General features: G+C 48.6%; 1 protein-coding gene across 1 annotated transcript in view; it reads right to left on the bottom strand.

Annotated features, from left to right (window-relative positions):
* Window positions 1–16,379, bottom strand: part of ARHGAP17 (Rho GTPase activating protein 17) — a 56,231-nt gene that overhangs the window by 3,416 nt on the left and 36,436 nt on the right. The window contains exons 11-20 of the mRNA XM_054391292.1: window positions 14,368–14,495; window positions 13,324–13,435; window positions 12,302–12,383; window positions 11,832–11,912; window positions 10,757–10,870; window positions 9,714–9,805; window positions 8,632–8,788; window positions 6,903–7,145; window positions 5,273–5,436; window positions 4,035–4,649 (exon numbers count right to left, since the gene is read on the bottom strand). Of these exons, the coding sequence (XP_054247267.1) occupies window positions 4,035–4,649; window positions 5,273–5,436; window positions 6,903–7,145; window positions 8,632–8,788; window positions 9,714–9,805; window positions 10,757–10,870; window positions 11,832–11,912; window positions 12,302–12,383; window positions 13,324–13,435; window positions 14,368–14,495 (1,788 nt within the window). The remainder of the gene's footprint in view (window positions 1–4,034; window positions 4,650–5,272; window positions 5,437–6,902; window positions 7,146–8,631; window positions 8,789–9,713; window positions 9,806–10,756; window positions 10,871–11,831; window positions 11,913–12,301; window positions 12,384–13,323; window positions 13,436–14,367; window positions 14,496–16,379) is intronic.

Raw genomic sequence — 16,379 nt, 5'->3', positions numbered from 1 at the left:
GGCATGGGAGTTGGAACTGGATGATCTTTAAGGTCTCTTCCAACCCAAACCTTTCTGTGACTCTTGCCCATCAAGGAATGAATCAGAAAAGGAGGTCACTGGAAGTGTGAGGTGACACAGGAGAGGACAAACAGCTCCACCAGATACACCAGATACAAACCAAGCCTCTGTGCAAACCAGGCATTTCTAGATGGGCTTTTCTGTATGTGGAAGAAGTACAAGGTGAAACTGGCCAGAACACGAACAGCTTGACACATTCTAGTCTCTGACACTTTAGTAGGTTAATGGGAGAGCATCCAGCAGCCATTCTTGTTGCATGCCAGGCTAAGGATGATGCAAGCAAGCAGTGTTACTGTGACAGGTTAGTAGTGGCCATCAAGCACACACATTGATTCAGAATTAGCAACGAGTTTTGGCCAATCAGGTGCCTTTTCCTTACCATTCAACTTGCCAATACAGTTCCTACTGAATGCAGGTCAAACATCTAGATTATTTAACAAAATTCTTGATTAGAATATTCTTCTCTAGGCTTTTATTACTTTAATGTCATCACTAGGATCTGAGGCATCTCTAAAGCCCAGGACATGGACAAAAGGAATTCAACAGCATCCTGGAAACAAGGAAGAATTCTTGTGCTGTTATCAAGCTGGTTGGGGAATTAATTTTGGCTTTCATTATTCCTCCACTACTGGGAGGTTAAAATTAAACCCAGGCAGGATGAAACCCTTGACATGTGAATTAGCTAAGCCAGTCCTAAGTGCTTATGTGAGCACGTGTCAGGGTTAGAGCAGACACTCTCATGGGGCAGGCAGTGGTGTTAATTCAGAACAAACACAAAGCCTCTCAAACCCAGACCCATCTGCAAAGGGTGGCTGACCCTGCACTGGGAGTGCTGGTAAGCCTGGCCAGCACTTCAGCTGCTCCCCAAGGGGTCTTGCTGTTTCTTTTTTTTTTTTTTTTTTTTTTTTTTTTGTTACAAATCCTACTTGATATTGCAGGTTCCTCTCTCAGTTTTGCTGGAGAACCCTTCACCAGCAGCTCTCCTTCACTGGTTTTCCTGCCTGGCAGCTTTCACACTGTTTACTGTACACATCCTACGGGGTGGATTCAGCACTGTCTGCATTTGAAAGGAATGATGTTAAAATTCTCCAGCTGTTAAAACTGTTTCATGTCACTGTTTTTTTTTTTTTTTCACATTGACCTACAGGAGTTGTGTCCTTCTGTTCTGCCTGTAACTAGCTGAAGAGGAGGCAGCACTCTGCTGTCATTTCCAGTCCATTCCAATCCCTCCCCTGTGTAACAAACTCCCCCACTAACGCAGCAGCTCCTTGCACACCAGCTGGGTATCATTTAGAAGGCAAACATTCTCCCACTTCCACTGGGGTACCACACCCCCTGCTTGTCTGCCCTCAGTAAAACCCCTCAGAACCAGAAAAATGCCAAAAATTAGAACAAATATGAGAAACCAGTGGGAATCATAGAACCATAGAATGAACCATGGAGTGTGCTGGGTTGGAAGGTTGGAAGGGACCTCTAGAGGTCACCTAGTCCAACCTCCCTGCAGCCAGCAGGGACAATGAAGTTGAGTGAAGTTTGACTCAGCAGCAGTTCCCTGCTGAACGTCTTGCTCAGTGCTGCCGAGGTGCAGACCCCTCCTAATTTCTGAATTCAGTTTAGTTCCAAACTGCCCCTGTCAAAGAGACTGACAAGAAAGTACCACGAGGAAGAGTCTGATACTTTGTAAAGCAAAGCTACCTGGAGTTGTTTCAGCAGCTCATTTACTGCTGCTTTATGCAGTTAGAAATAAAATCAATCTACTTCCATCTTGACTTCTCCACCCAATCCTAATCTCAGTCGAATTGATCCTCATCTCAGTGTCTCTCTCCTGGGAATGATCACATCTTGAAGCCTCAGCCTTTCCAGTCTGCCATGCAGTTGTTACTTGAAGCAGGCAGCACCTCTAAGCTATGGAGAATGAGGTTATTAACAGCTGATTAAACAGCCTAGTGCCGTTAGTGAGGCTGGAGCTGACAGGATGCAGATGCAAACAGGGCGTGGATGCTGCTGGGTGCTTGCTGCAGAGGGCTTTAGTCAGTCCAACTTGTCTTTTGCCAAATAAATTCCAAGTAGATAAAAATAACTGAAATCCTCAAGTAAAAGCCTGAGTGAAATGCAACAATGAAACCCTGAGCTGCAGGAAATCCTCACCAGTGTCCCCATTTGCCTGCACTGAGGAGAGCACAACCTGTTGTAAACAGGACACTGCTTCACACCTGCCTTGTGGGCTAGCAGCTGTGGTGACTCTGTGTGAAGTGTAACTTAATGATCACAAGGACACAGAGCTGCTGGAGCCAGCCCAGAGGAGGCCACAAAGATGATCCAAGGGCTCCTCTGGAGCACCTCTGCTATGAGGACAGGCTGAGGGAACTGCGATTGTTCAGCTTGGAGAAGACACCAGGGGGACCTTAGAGCTGCCTTCCAATACCTGAAGGGGTCCTACAGGAAGGCTGCAGAGGGACTTTTCATGAGGAAGACTAGAGACAGGACAAGGGGGAATGGTTTGAAGCTGAAGGAGAGCAGGGTTAGACTGGATCTGAGGAAGAAGTTCTCCACTACAAGGGTGGTAGGACGCTGGAATAGGCTGCCCAGGGAGGTTGTGGATGCATCCTCCCTGGGGCCAAGTTGGATGAGGCCTTGAGCAACCAAGCCTAGCTGAGAGGTACCCCTGCCTATGGTAGGGGGGTTGGAGTAGATGATCTCTGAGGTCCCTTCCAACCTGAGCCATTGTAGATTCTATGATGATCATTTTTACCATTTAAGGGATAACTTCATGTTCACAGGAAAACCGAAATGAAGCAGCAGAGGCCTTCTCATCTCGGACACACAGGCTGCTATGTAGGAATGAGGTAACACAGAGCTGACCAAAGAGGAGCACGTCATCCAAAGCACACATACAAAATAAAGCTACAGATACAACAGTGCTGTGCAGGAGGAGCATTGGAGCTGAACATGGCATGGGGCTGGTAAGTACAAACCTTATTCGCAGTAACCATCCCCACCTGTGAAGGCACCAGGGGGTAAAGCTGTTAGGCAACAGAATTGAACACTTTGCATTCCAACACATTAGTCTTACTCTAGAGAAGCTGCAGCATCACTGGGAAGTTTTAACCACCATGAAGTAGATTTAAAAGCATTAGTGCCCTACAGTCATTCTCTCTTCCTTACATAAGCAGAGACTCAGCAGGAGAGCATTGCAACATCTGCCTGTTTTGACTGTCCTCAGCAGTTGGGGTTTTCCCCTCCCCCCTAAAAGACTTAAATTAACATTATCCCTACCAACCCAGTGGCTGGGAGCTGCATGAAGCTCCTGGGAGAAGACAGAAAGTTTCTCTTCACCAATGGCTCAGAACAGAAAAAGAAATTTACATTTCTATTTCCATTTAAAACAGAAACTCCTAACCAGAAACTGACCTAAGACACAGCTTAGTCTATGTGAATCTTCAGCTCCTGGATGTCCAGTTTAAAGCACATCAGAAGACTTGGTTCTCATAAGGTTAAACCACTCACTGCTCAGGATCTTGTCTATCAAAACACCTAGCAGTGACCACTTCTGCCATTTCCTTCTCTGTGTGCTGCAATTCACCAACACCCTTGGCTACAGCTTCTCCCTCCTCCAAATACCTGCTTTTTGCCAAGAGATGTCTAAGATAATAGAGTCAGCCTGGAGAGAGCTCCAGAGAGACAGTTGCTACACTACTGGTTTGCTTCCAAAGCAGGATAAAACCCAAGCAAGCTAACCTACACTCCTCCCCCAAACCCTTTTGCCTCAGGAATGAAAACCTTCACTGAGGAAGTGCCCCAAACCCTCCTGCACAGAACAGGTGGGTGGGCATTTCCCCTGGGAATGAGCAATTTGGAGTGTTTGTGCTCTTCAGTCTGCCCATCCACCCCCCTCCATTTCATTTCCAGCTACAGGCACCACTGTCTTCATTTCCACTCTCTGAGCAGATGGGGGATAGGAGAAATCCACTCACCTGTTACTATTTTGGAAGCTGTTTGCGTGGGGTTTGCACTAATAGCATCTCCAGCCAGCTGAGAGGGAGGAGGATGAGGAGGAGGAGGAACACTGGGTCTGTTTCTGGGCTTTGGTACCGGCCGTGGCCGTGGCAGGGTACCAGTCTGAGGTGGGGAGTGAGACTGGGAGCTTTCTTGAGCAGCTGGCTGTGGTGCTGGGGAGCTGGTGGTGTGTTTTCCTAGAGGGGGTGTATCAGGTGGTGTTGGAGTCTGAGGAGGAGTGTAACAGGGCTGCTCTGGTCCGTGCTCGCTGCTGGCTGCAGCAGCAGGAGAGGTCTGACTGCCTGCTTTGGGCTGCAGTGGAGGAGTAGCCTGTGCTGGGGGCTGTGGTGGTGGGTGGCTGGGAGCTTGGATTGGGGACAGGCTGCTGGAGTATCTCCGAGGTGCAGAAACCTGGGAAGAGGAGGTCTGGGCTGCTCCTTGGTTTGGATGCTGAGCAGGAGGAGAAGAACTTCTAGCAGGTGGTTTTGGAGAGACAGAGGGTGGCTGAGCAGCTGGGGCAGAACTTTGGCTTCCTGGCTGCCCTGGTGGGGGGTTGGCTGGCTTGGGAGGGGCTGGTGCAGGCTTCTTCATGGCTATGGAGAGAAGAGGGGAGATTTCATGGCTGTGTACTGTGAAATCAAACTCCTGTAAGAAAGAAGTGAGCAGCACCAAAAAATACTCAAGAACATTATCAGAATAAAATGGTATAGCTGTGAGGCCAGGCTGAGAGAGTTGGGGTTGTTCAGCCTGGAGAGAAGGCTCCAGGGAGACCTTCTGGTGGCCTTGCAGTGCTTAAAAGGGACCTACAGCACTAGGGGACAGACAGAGGTGGGAGATGCCACATCCCTGGAACCACTGCAGGTCAGGTTGGTTGAGGCTCTGCTCTAGCTGGGGACGTCCCTCCCTGCTGACTGCAGAGGGTTGGACTGGATGAGCTTGAAAGGTCCCTTCCAACCCAACCCATTCTGTGATTCTATTATCAAACAAAAGTGCTATCAAGAGGAAGCCACAGCAACGAGTGCAGGGGTTCATAAATCACTGCTGCCAGCACTCATGGAAGAATCCAGAAGTCCAAAGATGTCTTTAGCTGGGGCTTAGTGAAGTGCAACTGAATGAAACCCTCGTCTGCAATAGAAGTGATGCTGATAAGGTATCTCAGGAGGCATTTCTGCAGCGTACAGAGGCTTGAAAAGGAAATGAAAACACAAACCCAGACCTCTCCTCATGGAATGGGGACTGGGCCCTGCTGCATTCTGTGGCTGGTTAACTGCCAGCTGGTTAGTGCTGCCTGTGGCCTGGTTCTGGACAGTGCCCACGTGCCCGCCGTTTCTCACGGGTGGAGGAGTAGCTGCAGATGTGGTGTCCTTAGACTTTGAGGTGCTGCAAAGTAAAACCCCTAGGTTAGAAGCTGGCTCTAAAGTGCCTTTCCCAGATCAGCTGCAACCCTTGGGGCTTACATTAGGAGCTGTGCTATAAAGTGACCCTCAAATGCCTCAGAGAAGCACTGGAGGCCTTTTGAGTGTGGTTTGTTCTGTGTCTCAGACCACAGACATTGAAAGCAAAGTGCTGCTTTCAACCACACACAAAAGGAAGAGTCAAGGCTGCTGCAGTTAGACTTGGGGTCCATCTCTACTGATGCTGGGGACATGATGGTACAGTTTCAAAAAAGCCTGTATAGACAGACCCTTGTCCTAAAAGAACCAATATTGAAGGATGATAAATTGCCTTCCAGTTTGCTGGCAAACAAGCCTGATCCTCACTAACACAAACAACCCCAAAAGACAGATCCAGGTAACAGATACAAACAACAATAAACAAGACCAACAGGTATCTAGTATTGCAACTGGTAGTTTTGCACATTCAGCAGCAAACTGATGGTGCAGATGCCTTGGAAAGGTCTAGATGGGTAACAGAAGTGGTGTCTGGTTTGATATTTTTTTTATCATCATTTTTTCCCCCAAGAATTCTCTTATTTGAGGAGATCAACTCTGGAACACGCAGACCAGGGTCTGTTATTTGAGGAGATCAACTCTGGAACACACAGACCAGGGTCTGCTATTTGAAGAGATCAACTCTGGAACACACAGACCAGGGTCTGTTATATGAGGAGATCAACTCTGGAACACACAGACCAGGGTCTGCTATTTGAAGAGATCAACTCTGGAACACACAGACCAGGGTCTGTTATATGAGGAGATCAACTCTGGAACACACAGACCAGGGTCTGTTATATGAGGAGATCAACTCTGGAACACACAGACCAGGGTCTGCTATTTGAAGAGATCAGATCTGGAACACACAGACCAGGGTCTGCTATTTGAAGAGATCAACTCTGGAACACACAGACCAGGGTCTGTTATATGAGGAGATCAACTCTGGAACACACAGACCAGGGTCTGTTATTTTAGGAGATCAGATCTGGAACACACAGACCAGGGTCTGTTATTTGAGGAGATCAACTCTGGAACATACAGACCAGGGTCTGTTATTTGAGGAGATCAACTCTGGAACATACAGACCAGGGTCTGTTATTTGAGGAGATCAGCTCTGGAACACAGAGACTAGGGTCTGTTATTTGAGGAGATCAACTCTGGAACACACAGACCAGGGTCTGCTATTTGAAGAGATCAACTCTGGAACACACAGACCAGGGTGTGTTATTTTAAGAGATTAATTCTGGGACAGTAGGCCTGGAGAAAGCTCCTGCAGAGCTGCCCACTCCTGAAAAGGCTTCACGAGGTGCCCTGCAGGGAGCAGAGGTGCCTTGTGAAGCAGGTCACTTGACCCATCAGTTTGCTGCTGAAGCAGCCTGCCAAGGCCGTGCCAGCAGAAGCCAAGCCTCTTACCTGATGTCCTCATTTCCTTGACTCTGTAACTGCTCTGCTGTGGCAGCAGAGAGAGCCACACCAGCACCCACTGGGCTTGTGTCAGCCCCAGCAGCCGGCGTGTGCTGCTCGGCCGCGGGCTGGGGCGGCGCGGCAGCCTCGGTGGGTGGCAGTGGTGGCTGGAAGGCTGGGGATGTGTGCTTTCTATTTATAGTGCCACATCTCCGAGGGTTCCCCTGGAAGTCCAGAACCTTCACACCAAAGCTACAGAAAGAAGAGAGAGTAAACACACCACAGCAGCCGACAGCAGGTCACCAAAGCAACAGGACAAGTGGACGTTATCACCCACAGAGACAGAGGCCACCCCTGGGCCTCGACATGCAAAGCAGCAACGTGGAAAGCTCCAACTTTCTGCATCAAACACCACTGATGTTAAAGACATGCAACATTACTGGCCTTGTCCACACAGAGGGGGGAAGCTAGAGGTAAGTGAACAAACTGCTCAGTTACCCCTGGAGACAGACATGGATGACAATGAGGTCAAACCACCCAATCATTCCAGATGTAAACGTAGACGTTGCCTTTCCTGCCCAACCAAGAGATGTGGCCACAGGAATTTTGTTCCTATCACACACTAAAGCTGCAGTACAGATTTCAAGACAGACCAAAATCACACTGGCTGTGTGCTATGATTTGTGTTGAAGGGTTGGCCTCGATGGTCTCTGGAGGTCCCTTCCAACCCCTAACATTCTGTGATTCTCTCACTGCCCAGAGCTGTGGAGGCTCCAAGCCTGGAGGTGTTCAGAGCCAGGTCAGATGAGGTCTTGAGCAAGCTGGTCTAGTAGGAGGTGTTCCTGCCCATGGTGTAACTACAGAGTACTGGTTGGAAGAGACCTTCAAGATCATCTAGTCCAACCTTCAACCCAGCAGAGCAAGTGGGTTGTAAGTAGATGGTCTTTAAGATCCCTTCCAACCCAACCCATTCTATGCCAACTATGGATCAGCAGACTAAAATTCTACCAGCTTTCATAATGCAGACAGCACATTCAGCCTAGAATTTAATTTTCTTCCTGCTGTGCTAAAGACAATGACACCTGAGCTCCTTTTCTTCTTCCTCTGCAAGTGCTGAGACACCTGCAGGTGGCTAACCAGAGCTAACACTCAGGGCACAACTGAATGCTTGCATGAAGAGCTAACAACAGAAGAGCACATCACTGGAATATTCATGGCATGAGTGAGAAATGGATGTCACACTACAGGTTATGTGGGAGAACAGCACGTTTGGGGCTGATGTGTTTAGCACTCTACTGTTTGAGGGGTATACTGTACCATCAGCAGCTCAGCAGGCTGACCATGAAGGCACCAGGTAGCACCATCTCAGCTTATGGGCTTTGGAAGAGAAGCCATGGGATATCAGGAGTTAGAGACTGAGAGATGCTACACAAACACTTCTGTTGCAGTGGCTTTTAGACCCCCCCCCCCCCCAAATCTCTAAGAGGAAGTAGCAATTATCTGCTTGGGTTTGGTAATGCAGAGAGGCCAACTGGAAGCAAGCATCAGCAGGTTACCTTTGGAACCTCACTCAGGCTTCAACAGCGTGGAGGGGGGGGAAATAAATCACTACTGTTACCTAGAGTGTTTACAAAAAGCTCTCCTCCTGAGACCAACAAGTGTCTGACCACAGCCTCCTCAGCACTCCAGTCCTCAGGAGTGTGCTCAGAACTGAAACCCAAGCTGAGATAAACCATACCTGTCCTTCTTCAGCAGGTCCCCTTCCATCACAGTCATGCTCACAGGTCTCTTCCGTTCCAGTGTCCCAGACTCGAACTCGTTCCCAGTGTGTGACAAGTGGTTAGAATTGACAGCAGGAATTGCAACAAATGCCCCAGACACATTGAAATCCTGATCTGAAAGACAGAGGGACAGAATGCATCAGAGACACATGGAGGTTTAGCTGCAGGGGGTTATCCCAGCATGGTGGGGTTGGAAGGGACCTCTGGGGATCATTCAGTCCAACCCCCCTGCTCAAGCAGGGCACACACAGCAGCTTGCCCAGGATCACAATGGCCAGGTGGGGTTGGAATCTCTCCAGAGAAGGAAACTCCACAACCTTTCTGGGCAGCCTGCCCCATGGCTCCAGCATTTGGAACCTCACTGAGTGAGGTTCCAATCTGTGCCTGTTGCCCCTTGTCCTGTCACTGGGCACCACTGACAAGAGCCTTGCTCCATCCTTGTGCCCCCTAGTCTTCAGCTCTTGCTGAGCATTGATCAGATCCCCTCTCAGGCTGCTCTTCTCTAGCACAACATCTCCAGGGCTCTCAGCCTTTCCCCCTCACAGAGATGCTCCAGGCCCCTCAGCACCTTTGTAGCCTCCACTGGACTCTCTGCAGTAGTTCCCTGTCTCTGTGGAACTGGGGAAACCCAGACCTAGACCCAGGGTTCCAGATGTGGCCTCACTAGGGCAGAGTACAGGGGGAAGAGAACCTCCCTTGACCTGCTGGTCACATTCTTCTTCATGCCACCCAGGACACCATTGGCCTGCTTGGTGATGAGGGCACATTACTGGTTCGGTTGTCCACCAGCACTTCCAGGTCCTTCTCTGCAGAGCTGCTTCCCAGCAGGTCACCCCTCAGCTGTCCTGGTGCAGGGGGTTGTTCTTCCCCAGGGGCAGACCCTACACTTGCCCTTTCTGAACTTCATGGTGTTCCTCCCCTCCAACTCTCCAGCCTGGCCAGGTCCCACTGAATGCCAGCACAGCCTGGCAAGGTGTCAGCCAGCCCTCCCAGTTTGGTATCATCATACAAAATCCTTTCCACTGTGTCCAGAATTTACCTCCAGGGAAGAACCAGTCTGCATGCTGAATGATTGGCTCAATAACTGCTACCACATGGACTGAAGTTGCTGCTGCCATTTCAGCAAGGGACCTGCAGAGGACAGGTGCAGAACACTGTATATAGTTCTATCATGGTAAGAAAATATTAATAGTCATTAATAAAAATTACCCAAACGACAAATTATGCTAAGCAAGATGTATCAAGACCCCTAAGTAGCACCTAAAGAGTAACTCTGATGGAATCCACACTCTTCAGTACCATTCACAGCACTTGAAAACACTCCTAAAAAGGACACAGCCTAAAAAGATCTGGAGGCACAGGTTGAGAGAACATTTGAAGCACTGGGGGTTTAGGAAAATAAAATACTGTTTAGGCTGTGAGTAAAATAAACTGACAAGAAATTCTGCAGCTTCAGAGAATCCTAGAATGGCTCAGGTTGGAAGGAACCTGAGAGATCATCTGCTCTAACCTCCCCAATACGGGCATGGACGCCGCTCAACTAGACTCAGTTGCTCAAGGCCTCGTCCAACTTGGACTTGAACACCCCAGGGAGGAGGCACCACAACCTCCTATCCCAGAGTCCCACCTATTCCAGAGTCTCACCACCCTCATACTGAAGAACTTCTTCCTCAGATCCAGTCTAACCCTGCTCTCTGTCAGCTTCAAGCCATTCCCCCTTGTCCTGTCTCTGGACAACCCTCATGAAAAGTCCCTCTGCAGCCTGCCTATAGGATTCCTTCAGCTATTGGAAGGCAGATGAAGGTCCCCCTGGAGTCTTCTCTTCTCCAAGATGAACAACCCCAGCCCCCTCAGCCTATCCTCACAGCAGAGATGCTCCAGCCCTTGGATTATCCTTGTGGCCTCCTCTGGACTCACTCCAGCAGCTCTGTGTCCTTCTTACACTGGGGACACCAGAACTGGACGCAGTATTCCAGATGGGGCCTCAGCAGAGCAAAGGGGCAGAATCCCCTCTCTTGCCCTGCTGACCCTCATGCAGAGCTTCAAAGAAGTTCTGTTTGTGGCTTTCCTAAATCAACTCACCCTTCATTCTTTGCCCACAGCAAGTTGGGGCCCAAGACTATGGCGACGTTGCTGGGCGTCATTTTGTTAACGTCGCTGTTCTGGGCAAGCTTTGCTAGAAATTTGATTAGATACCTACAAACAGGAAACAGAGAATTAAAGAGCAGGAACTAAGAACATTCCTTGCTGAAAGCAACTACGTAAAATTCAAGAATTCCTAAAGAGAGCTCCCAACAAAACAGAAATATGACCAACAGCCTGCTTGCTTGGTAGCTGGCCACTAAGTGTCTACTCATACATGGTAAGAGTTGAACTGGGTAGAAAAGAAGCAGAAAAAAAGCCAAAAGAAGTAGGAAAAAACTCCAAAAGAAGTAGGAAAAGCCCCACTTTTGCAAAATGGAACTACAGAGCTATTGTATCTTCAGAAAAAAAAAAAAATTCAATTCCCAATCCTGTAATGGAACTTTCATGCTTCTAGGAGTCATCAGAGTTGGTTTTGTTCTGATTCAGACCCAAAAGGCAAAACCAAAAGGAAAAAAATCAGACCTATAAGATACAGCCTGGTGACTTCTAAGGCTGGCAAACAGCCTGGAGAGCACAGCTGGTGAAAAGTCAGTTCCTGCTGCCAACAGCATGACCCTTAAGCAGCAGGGTTCTATGCATCACTAGTTTATTACAGCCCACAGTGGATTAAGTTGATTGAAAGTCCACCAGCACACAGCAGCTAATTGATAAACAGGAGATCCTTTTATAAACCCAAATACATTTGGCCAAGAAACATCCCTCTGGATTAGAGTTTTGGTTAATCAGCTTTGAAGTGCAGCAGCCCAGCAGCACAGCCCCTGTGATGCAAGTCCAACATTCAGAGATTCATAGAATGGTTTGGGTTGGAAGGGACCTCAAGGATCATCCAGTTACAAGCCCCTGCCAAGGGCAGGGACACCTCCCACCAGCCCAGGTTGCTCAGGGCCTCATTCAGCCTGGCCTTGAACATCTCCAGGAAGGAGGCATCCACAACCTCCCTGGGCCAACTGTTCCTGTGTCTCCCCACCCTCACTGGAAAGAATTTCTTCCTGATACCAGCGTCCCCACACACCTGAAATTAGCATGATAATGCTTAGGTAATCTGTTACAAATTCTCCACAGCTCTTGTAGCTTCTTATCCTGGTCCTGAATACTGAAATGAAACAAAGCCATTCCATTACATTTTATTTTCAGCTGTGTTGTATTCAGTAATTAAGTAACTTGTGAATCCAGGCCCTGAAGTAGCTACCTGCAGCAAAAGTGCTAAGCATCATTATTGTGCAGCATCAACATTGTGCAGCCAACAGTCTGAGGCAGCCCTTTTTTAAACACAGAATAGTTTTTTTTCATCACAGATTTGTGCAGTTAGTATTAAACCACAAACCTGAAAAGAATCTGTTACAGAAAACATTGACCTGGGTAGAGCAGAAATGAGAAGACCTGTCTGAGCTTGGCCTGTTCTTTTGGCTTCTTCCATGAGGAGCCAAACTTGGTCAATGTCTGCAGGAAGCTTTCCTGTGTCAGTGTGTTTGGTTTGCTTACTTTGCAGCCTGTGTCCACTCCTCATACAGGCTGTAGGTCATCAAAGGTTCTGGCAGCTCTCGCAAATAGGATTTCAAGGCACCTGCAATGCAGAACAAAGCAGACAGAGGCTTCTCAGTCAAGGCCCTCAGGCAGAGAATCACAGAATGGGAGGGGTTGGAAGGCACCTATGAAAATCACCCAAGTCCAACCTCCCTGCTAAAGCAGGGCACACAGAAACATATCCACATGGGTCTTGAAAGCCTCCAGAGAAGGACACTCCACAACCTCTCTGGGTACCCTCCCACCAAAGAATTTTCTCCTCATGCTGAGGTGGAACCTCCTGGATTACAGTTTGTGCCCACTCCCCCTTGTCCTGTCACAGGACACCACTGAAAAGAGCCTGGTCCCCTCTTCTTGTCTCCCACCCTTCAGATGTTTGTAAACATCAATAAGATCTCCTCTCAGGCTGCTCTTTCTCAGACTAAACAGCCCCAGCTCTAACTCCTCAGACAGATGTTCCAGTCCCCTCAGCATTCTCTTCACTCCAAACTCTATCCTCAGATTTGCAATTTTAGCTGTGCAACAGGACCCGAGTTTCAGAGGAACAGTGGCAAGACCCTGACACTTCCCCAGTACTGCTGCTCACCACCTAAGTAAAGGGCTTCCAGGAACTGCTGTGAGAGAAAGGTGTCCTGTCAGACCAGGACTCCTGTCTTCAGAACCAAGGCCTTACTAAACACCCCCAGAGGGCTCTAACCTCCCTTGAGAATGTTCACACTTCTCATGGGAAGAAATACACCTGGATGAGTATGATCACCTGAATTTGAAACCTGACTGCCAAGCAGACATGAGCACACCAGGTGTGAGGAGCATGTACACCCTCTGCTGCTCCCTGTTAGTACCTGGGAAAGCTCTGCAGGGAAGCAGTTTGTGTTCATTCATTGCTCCCCTGCACAGACCTGCACCTTACACAGCAGCAAGTCAATGGTGAAATGACCAGCACAGACCTGTGCTTTATCACCTGGTTGTGTTCTCAATACCTGCAACAGCGTGGGGATCAGAGTAAAATTCATCCAGCTGGGAAGTGGAACAGTCCAAGGCAGCTTTCAGCTTTTTTAACTTGGAAGCTCCAGCAGCAATTCTGAACAAGCCCTACGCAAAACAAACATCAAATGCATTTGCCTGGCAGCACCATCTTAGTACATGAAGAAGTACAACTTTTACTCTTTCAAAACAGTTCCACAGAATCCCAGCATGGTGGGGTTGGAAGGGACCTCTGGAGATCACCCAATCCAGCTTCCCTGCTCAAGCAGGGGCACCCACAGCAGCTTGCCCAGGAACACAGTGGCCAGCTGGGTTTGGGAGCTCTCCAGACAAGGAGTCCACAACCTCTCTGGGCAGCCTGCTCCAGGCCTCCAGCACCCTCACACCCAAGTTCCTTCTCCTGCTGAGATGGAACCTCCTGGGTTCCAGTTTGTGCCTGTTGCCCCTTGTCCTGTCCCTGGGCACCACTGACAAGAGTCTGGCCCCAGCCTCTTGCTCCTCAGCCTTTATCTCTTGCTGAGCATTGATCGGGTCCCCTGTGGGGCTGCTCTTCTCCAGGCTCACCAGCCCCAGGGCTCTCAGCCTTTCCCCCTCACAGACATGCTCCAGGACCCTCAGAATCTTCAGAGCCTCCACTGGACTCCCTCCAGTAGTCCCTGTCCTTTTTGGACTAGGGAGCCCAGGACTCTGGATGTGGCCTCACTGGGGCAGAGCAGATGGGGAGGACAACCTCCCTTGACCTACTGGTCACTCTCTTCTTCATGCCACCCAGGAGAGCACTGGCCTTCTTGGCTTCACCTTATACTGTTAGGACCCATCTGGCTGTAATGTGTTCCTGCCCTCTGATAAGCTTTTAGTTCCCTCTCCCTCTTGGCCCATCCTTAATTTCTCACTCCAGTTTTTTTCTGCTGCAAAAGATTTCTCATCTACACTGATGATCAAAATTATTTAAGCAACTTGTTATTAAGTACAGACAGCAGCCCAGGGCTTTGAGCTCTTTGCCTGCTGTCCCTCAGAGGCTGGGCTGTGGTGTTACCTACCTCCTCTCTCATCCCTGTTTCCAAAAGCATCATCACACAGGCTTCAATGGGAACTGCAATTTCACGCCCACTGCGCTTGAGATGCTCTTCCAGTGGAGTCCCAAAAGCTGGCTTTTCAGTCCATTTGTCTGGTTGGAGAGTATCAAAACACTGAGCAAATAGCTACCAACCCCTTGAATTCTGTCCCAGACAAGAAGAGAAGAAAGCCTCCAGTACAGCAGAGAAACTTTCAGCACAGAGGAGGAGTTTGACAGCCCTTGATTGGTAAAGGCCCTCGGGTCATGAGGAAAGAGAAATGCTGGGGGTTCAAGAACAAATACTTCTGCATCTTTCTGGGTGGAATGCCATGAACAAAGCCTTTGTGTAACTCCAAATGTCTGCCCCACCATGCCTCAGCACAAGTGTCACCAGTGTGGCACTAGCTTCATTTATTCTGATTTGACAAGATACCAAAAAGCTTCAGCTTGCAAGAATCTTGGAGAAAAATATTGTGCACATTGCATGGCCTGGGCTGAGCTCAGCTTTAGTTGTGTCTGAAGTGCATAAAACCTGAGCTTTAACATTAAGTTTGTTGCTGATTTAAGGAATCAGCAACTTCCATAAGAATGTTAACAGCCCCAAAGTCTTAGCAGCCCACCACTGACACTTGCTCAGGTTTTCAGTTCTGTTTCTCAATTGCTGCTTAACTTTGAAAGTCCAATCTGGCCCAAGTTGCTCCAAATTGAGTTTGAATTTCTGGTTTCCTAACAATTTATGGGTTTTTTCTGTTTGGTTGTGGGTTCTTTTCACCCATTTCTGTTGGATTAGCTGAAAGGATGCAGATGTAAAAGGTTATTGTTAGTACAGATGCATTATTCTTTCAGGAGGAAAGGGTCCAAGAGAGATGAAGACTTTGAGAGGCCTCTGAAGACACAAAGTGCTTCTGCAAGGCCTTGTTTACTCTGGTTACAAAACCACACTACCCCTCCTAAACCTTTGGCTCCTTGAACCTGAACTTGGTGGAGTAGGGTTAATGTTTGGACCTGATGATCTCAAGGGTCTTTCCCAACCTGAATGACTCTAGGATTCCTCTCCTTCATTAACACACCACCAGAGGCAGGTCATTATCCCCAGGCTGGCAGGTGAGAGCAAACATTAGGCAAAGAAATTCGAGTCCTTGTTCCAAGCCAGGCTAATTACCCCACAGCTACAGAGACATCTGAAGTGCTTCACACTTTGGTCTTGGCCAGTGAACCACTTGGGCCCCATGGCTCCAAGCCCACCTTCCAGGAAGGCAAATCTTTTCTGAGGCATTTGTCATGAGGGCCATGTTTCAGCACTAGCCTTGGCAGAGTTAAAGAATGGCTGGACTGGATGCTCTTGAAAGGCTTTTCCAACCCAAATAATTCCCTGGTTCTGTATGAAGAGCTTCTACAAAGCAGCTAAGCAACAACAAATACATTTCAAGCAGTCTCATCCAGAAAGAGAACCTTCCACAGAGCCACAAAGCAGCTCTGGTGGTGTGCAAGCACCTCTCTTGGTGCTACCTCCTCTCCCATGAGATATCCTCTCTCATCTTCCAGCAAGATGCTCATAGTTGTATCTTTAAATGGTTCCTCTTTGACAACTGGCACCTGGTCCACAACTGAAGACACTTGAGCCTTGCTCAGCTTAGAACACATTTTCCTCAGCCTACCTCTTGCTCAAAGCAGTGAGCAGACTAAGAGAGAGTGTGGGTAGTGTTTGGGAGAAGAATTTCAAGCCCATGGTGCATCTTCACACTAATCCATTAGGGACAGACCTCAACTCCCCCTGAGAACAGGAAGTTTATAGCATGGGGAAGACCTGAAGCTGCAGGACTTGCTTTTACAGCTGCTGATACTCAACACAATGATCTGAACACTCCTTCAGCCAGCAGTGGGTACACTGGGCAAAAAAGATTCCAAGAAGGAAAAGTCAAGCTCCAAAGAATAAAAGGAATTCTTCTGATCATCATCTAGTGATAAATCAAGAAGCAAGGACTCTACAAAGTT

The sequence above is a fragment of the Indicator indicator genome, chromosome 22 (genome assembly GCF_027791375.1).
Source record: "Indicator indicator isolate 239-I01 chromosome 22, UM_Iind_1.1, whole genome shotgun sequence".
In the NCBI taxonomy this organism is placed as follows: domain Eukaryota; kingdom Metazoa; phylum Chordata; class Aves; order Piciformes; family Indicatoridae; genus Indicator; species Indicator indicator.
This window is presented reverse-complemented; position numbering and strand designations above follow the sequence as displayed.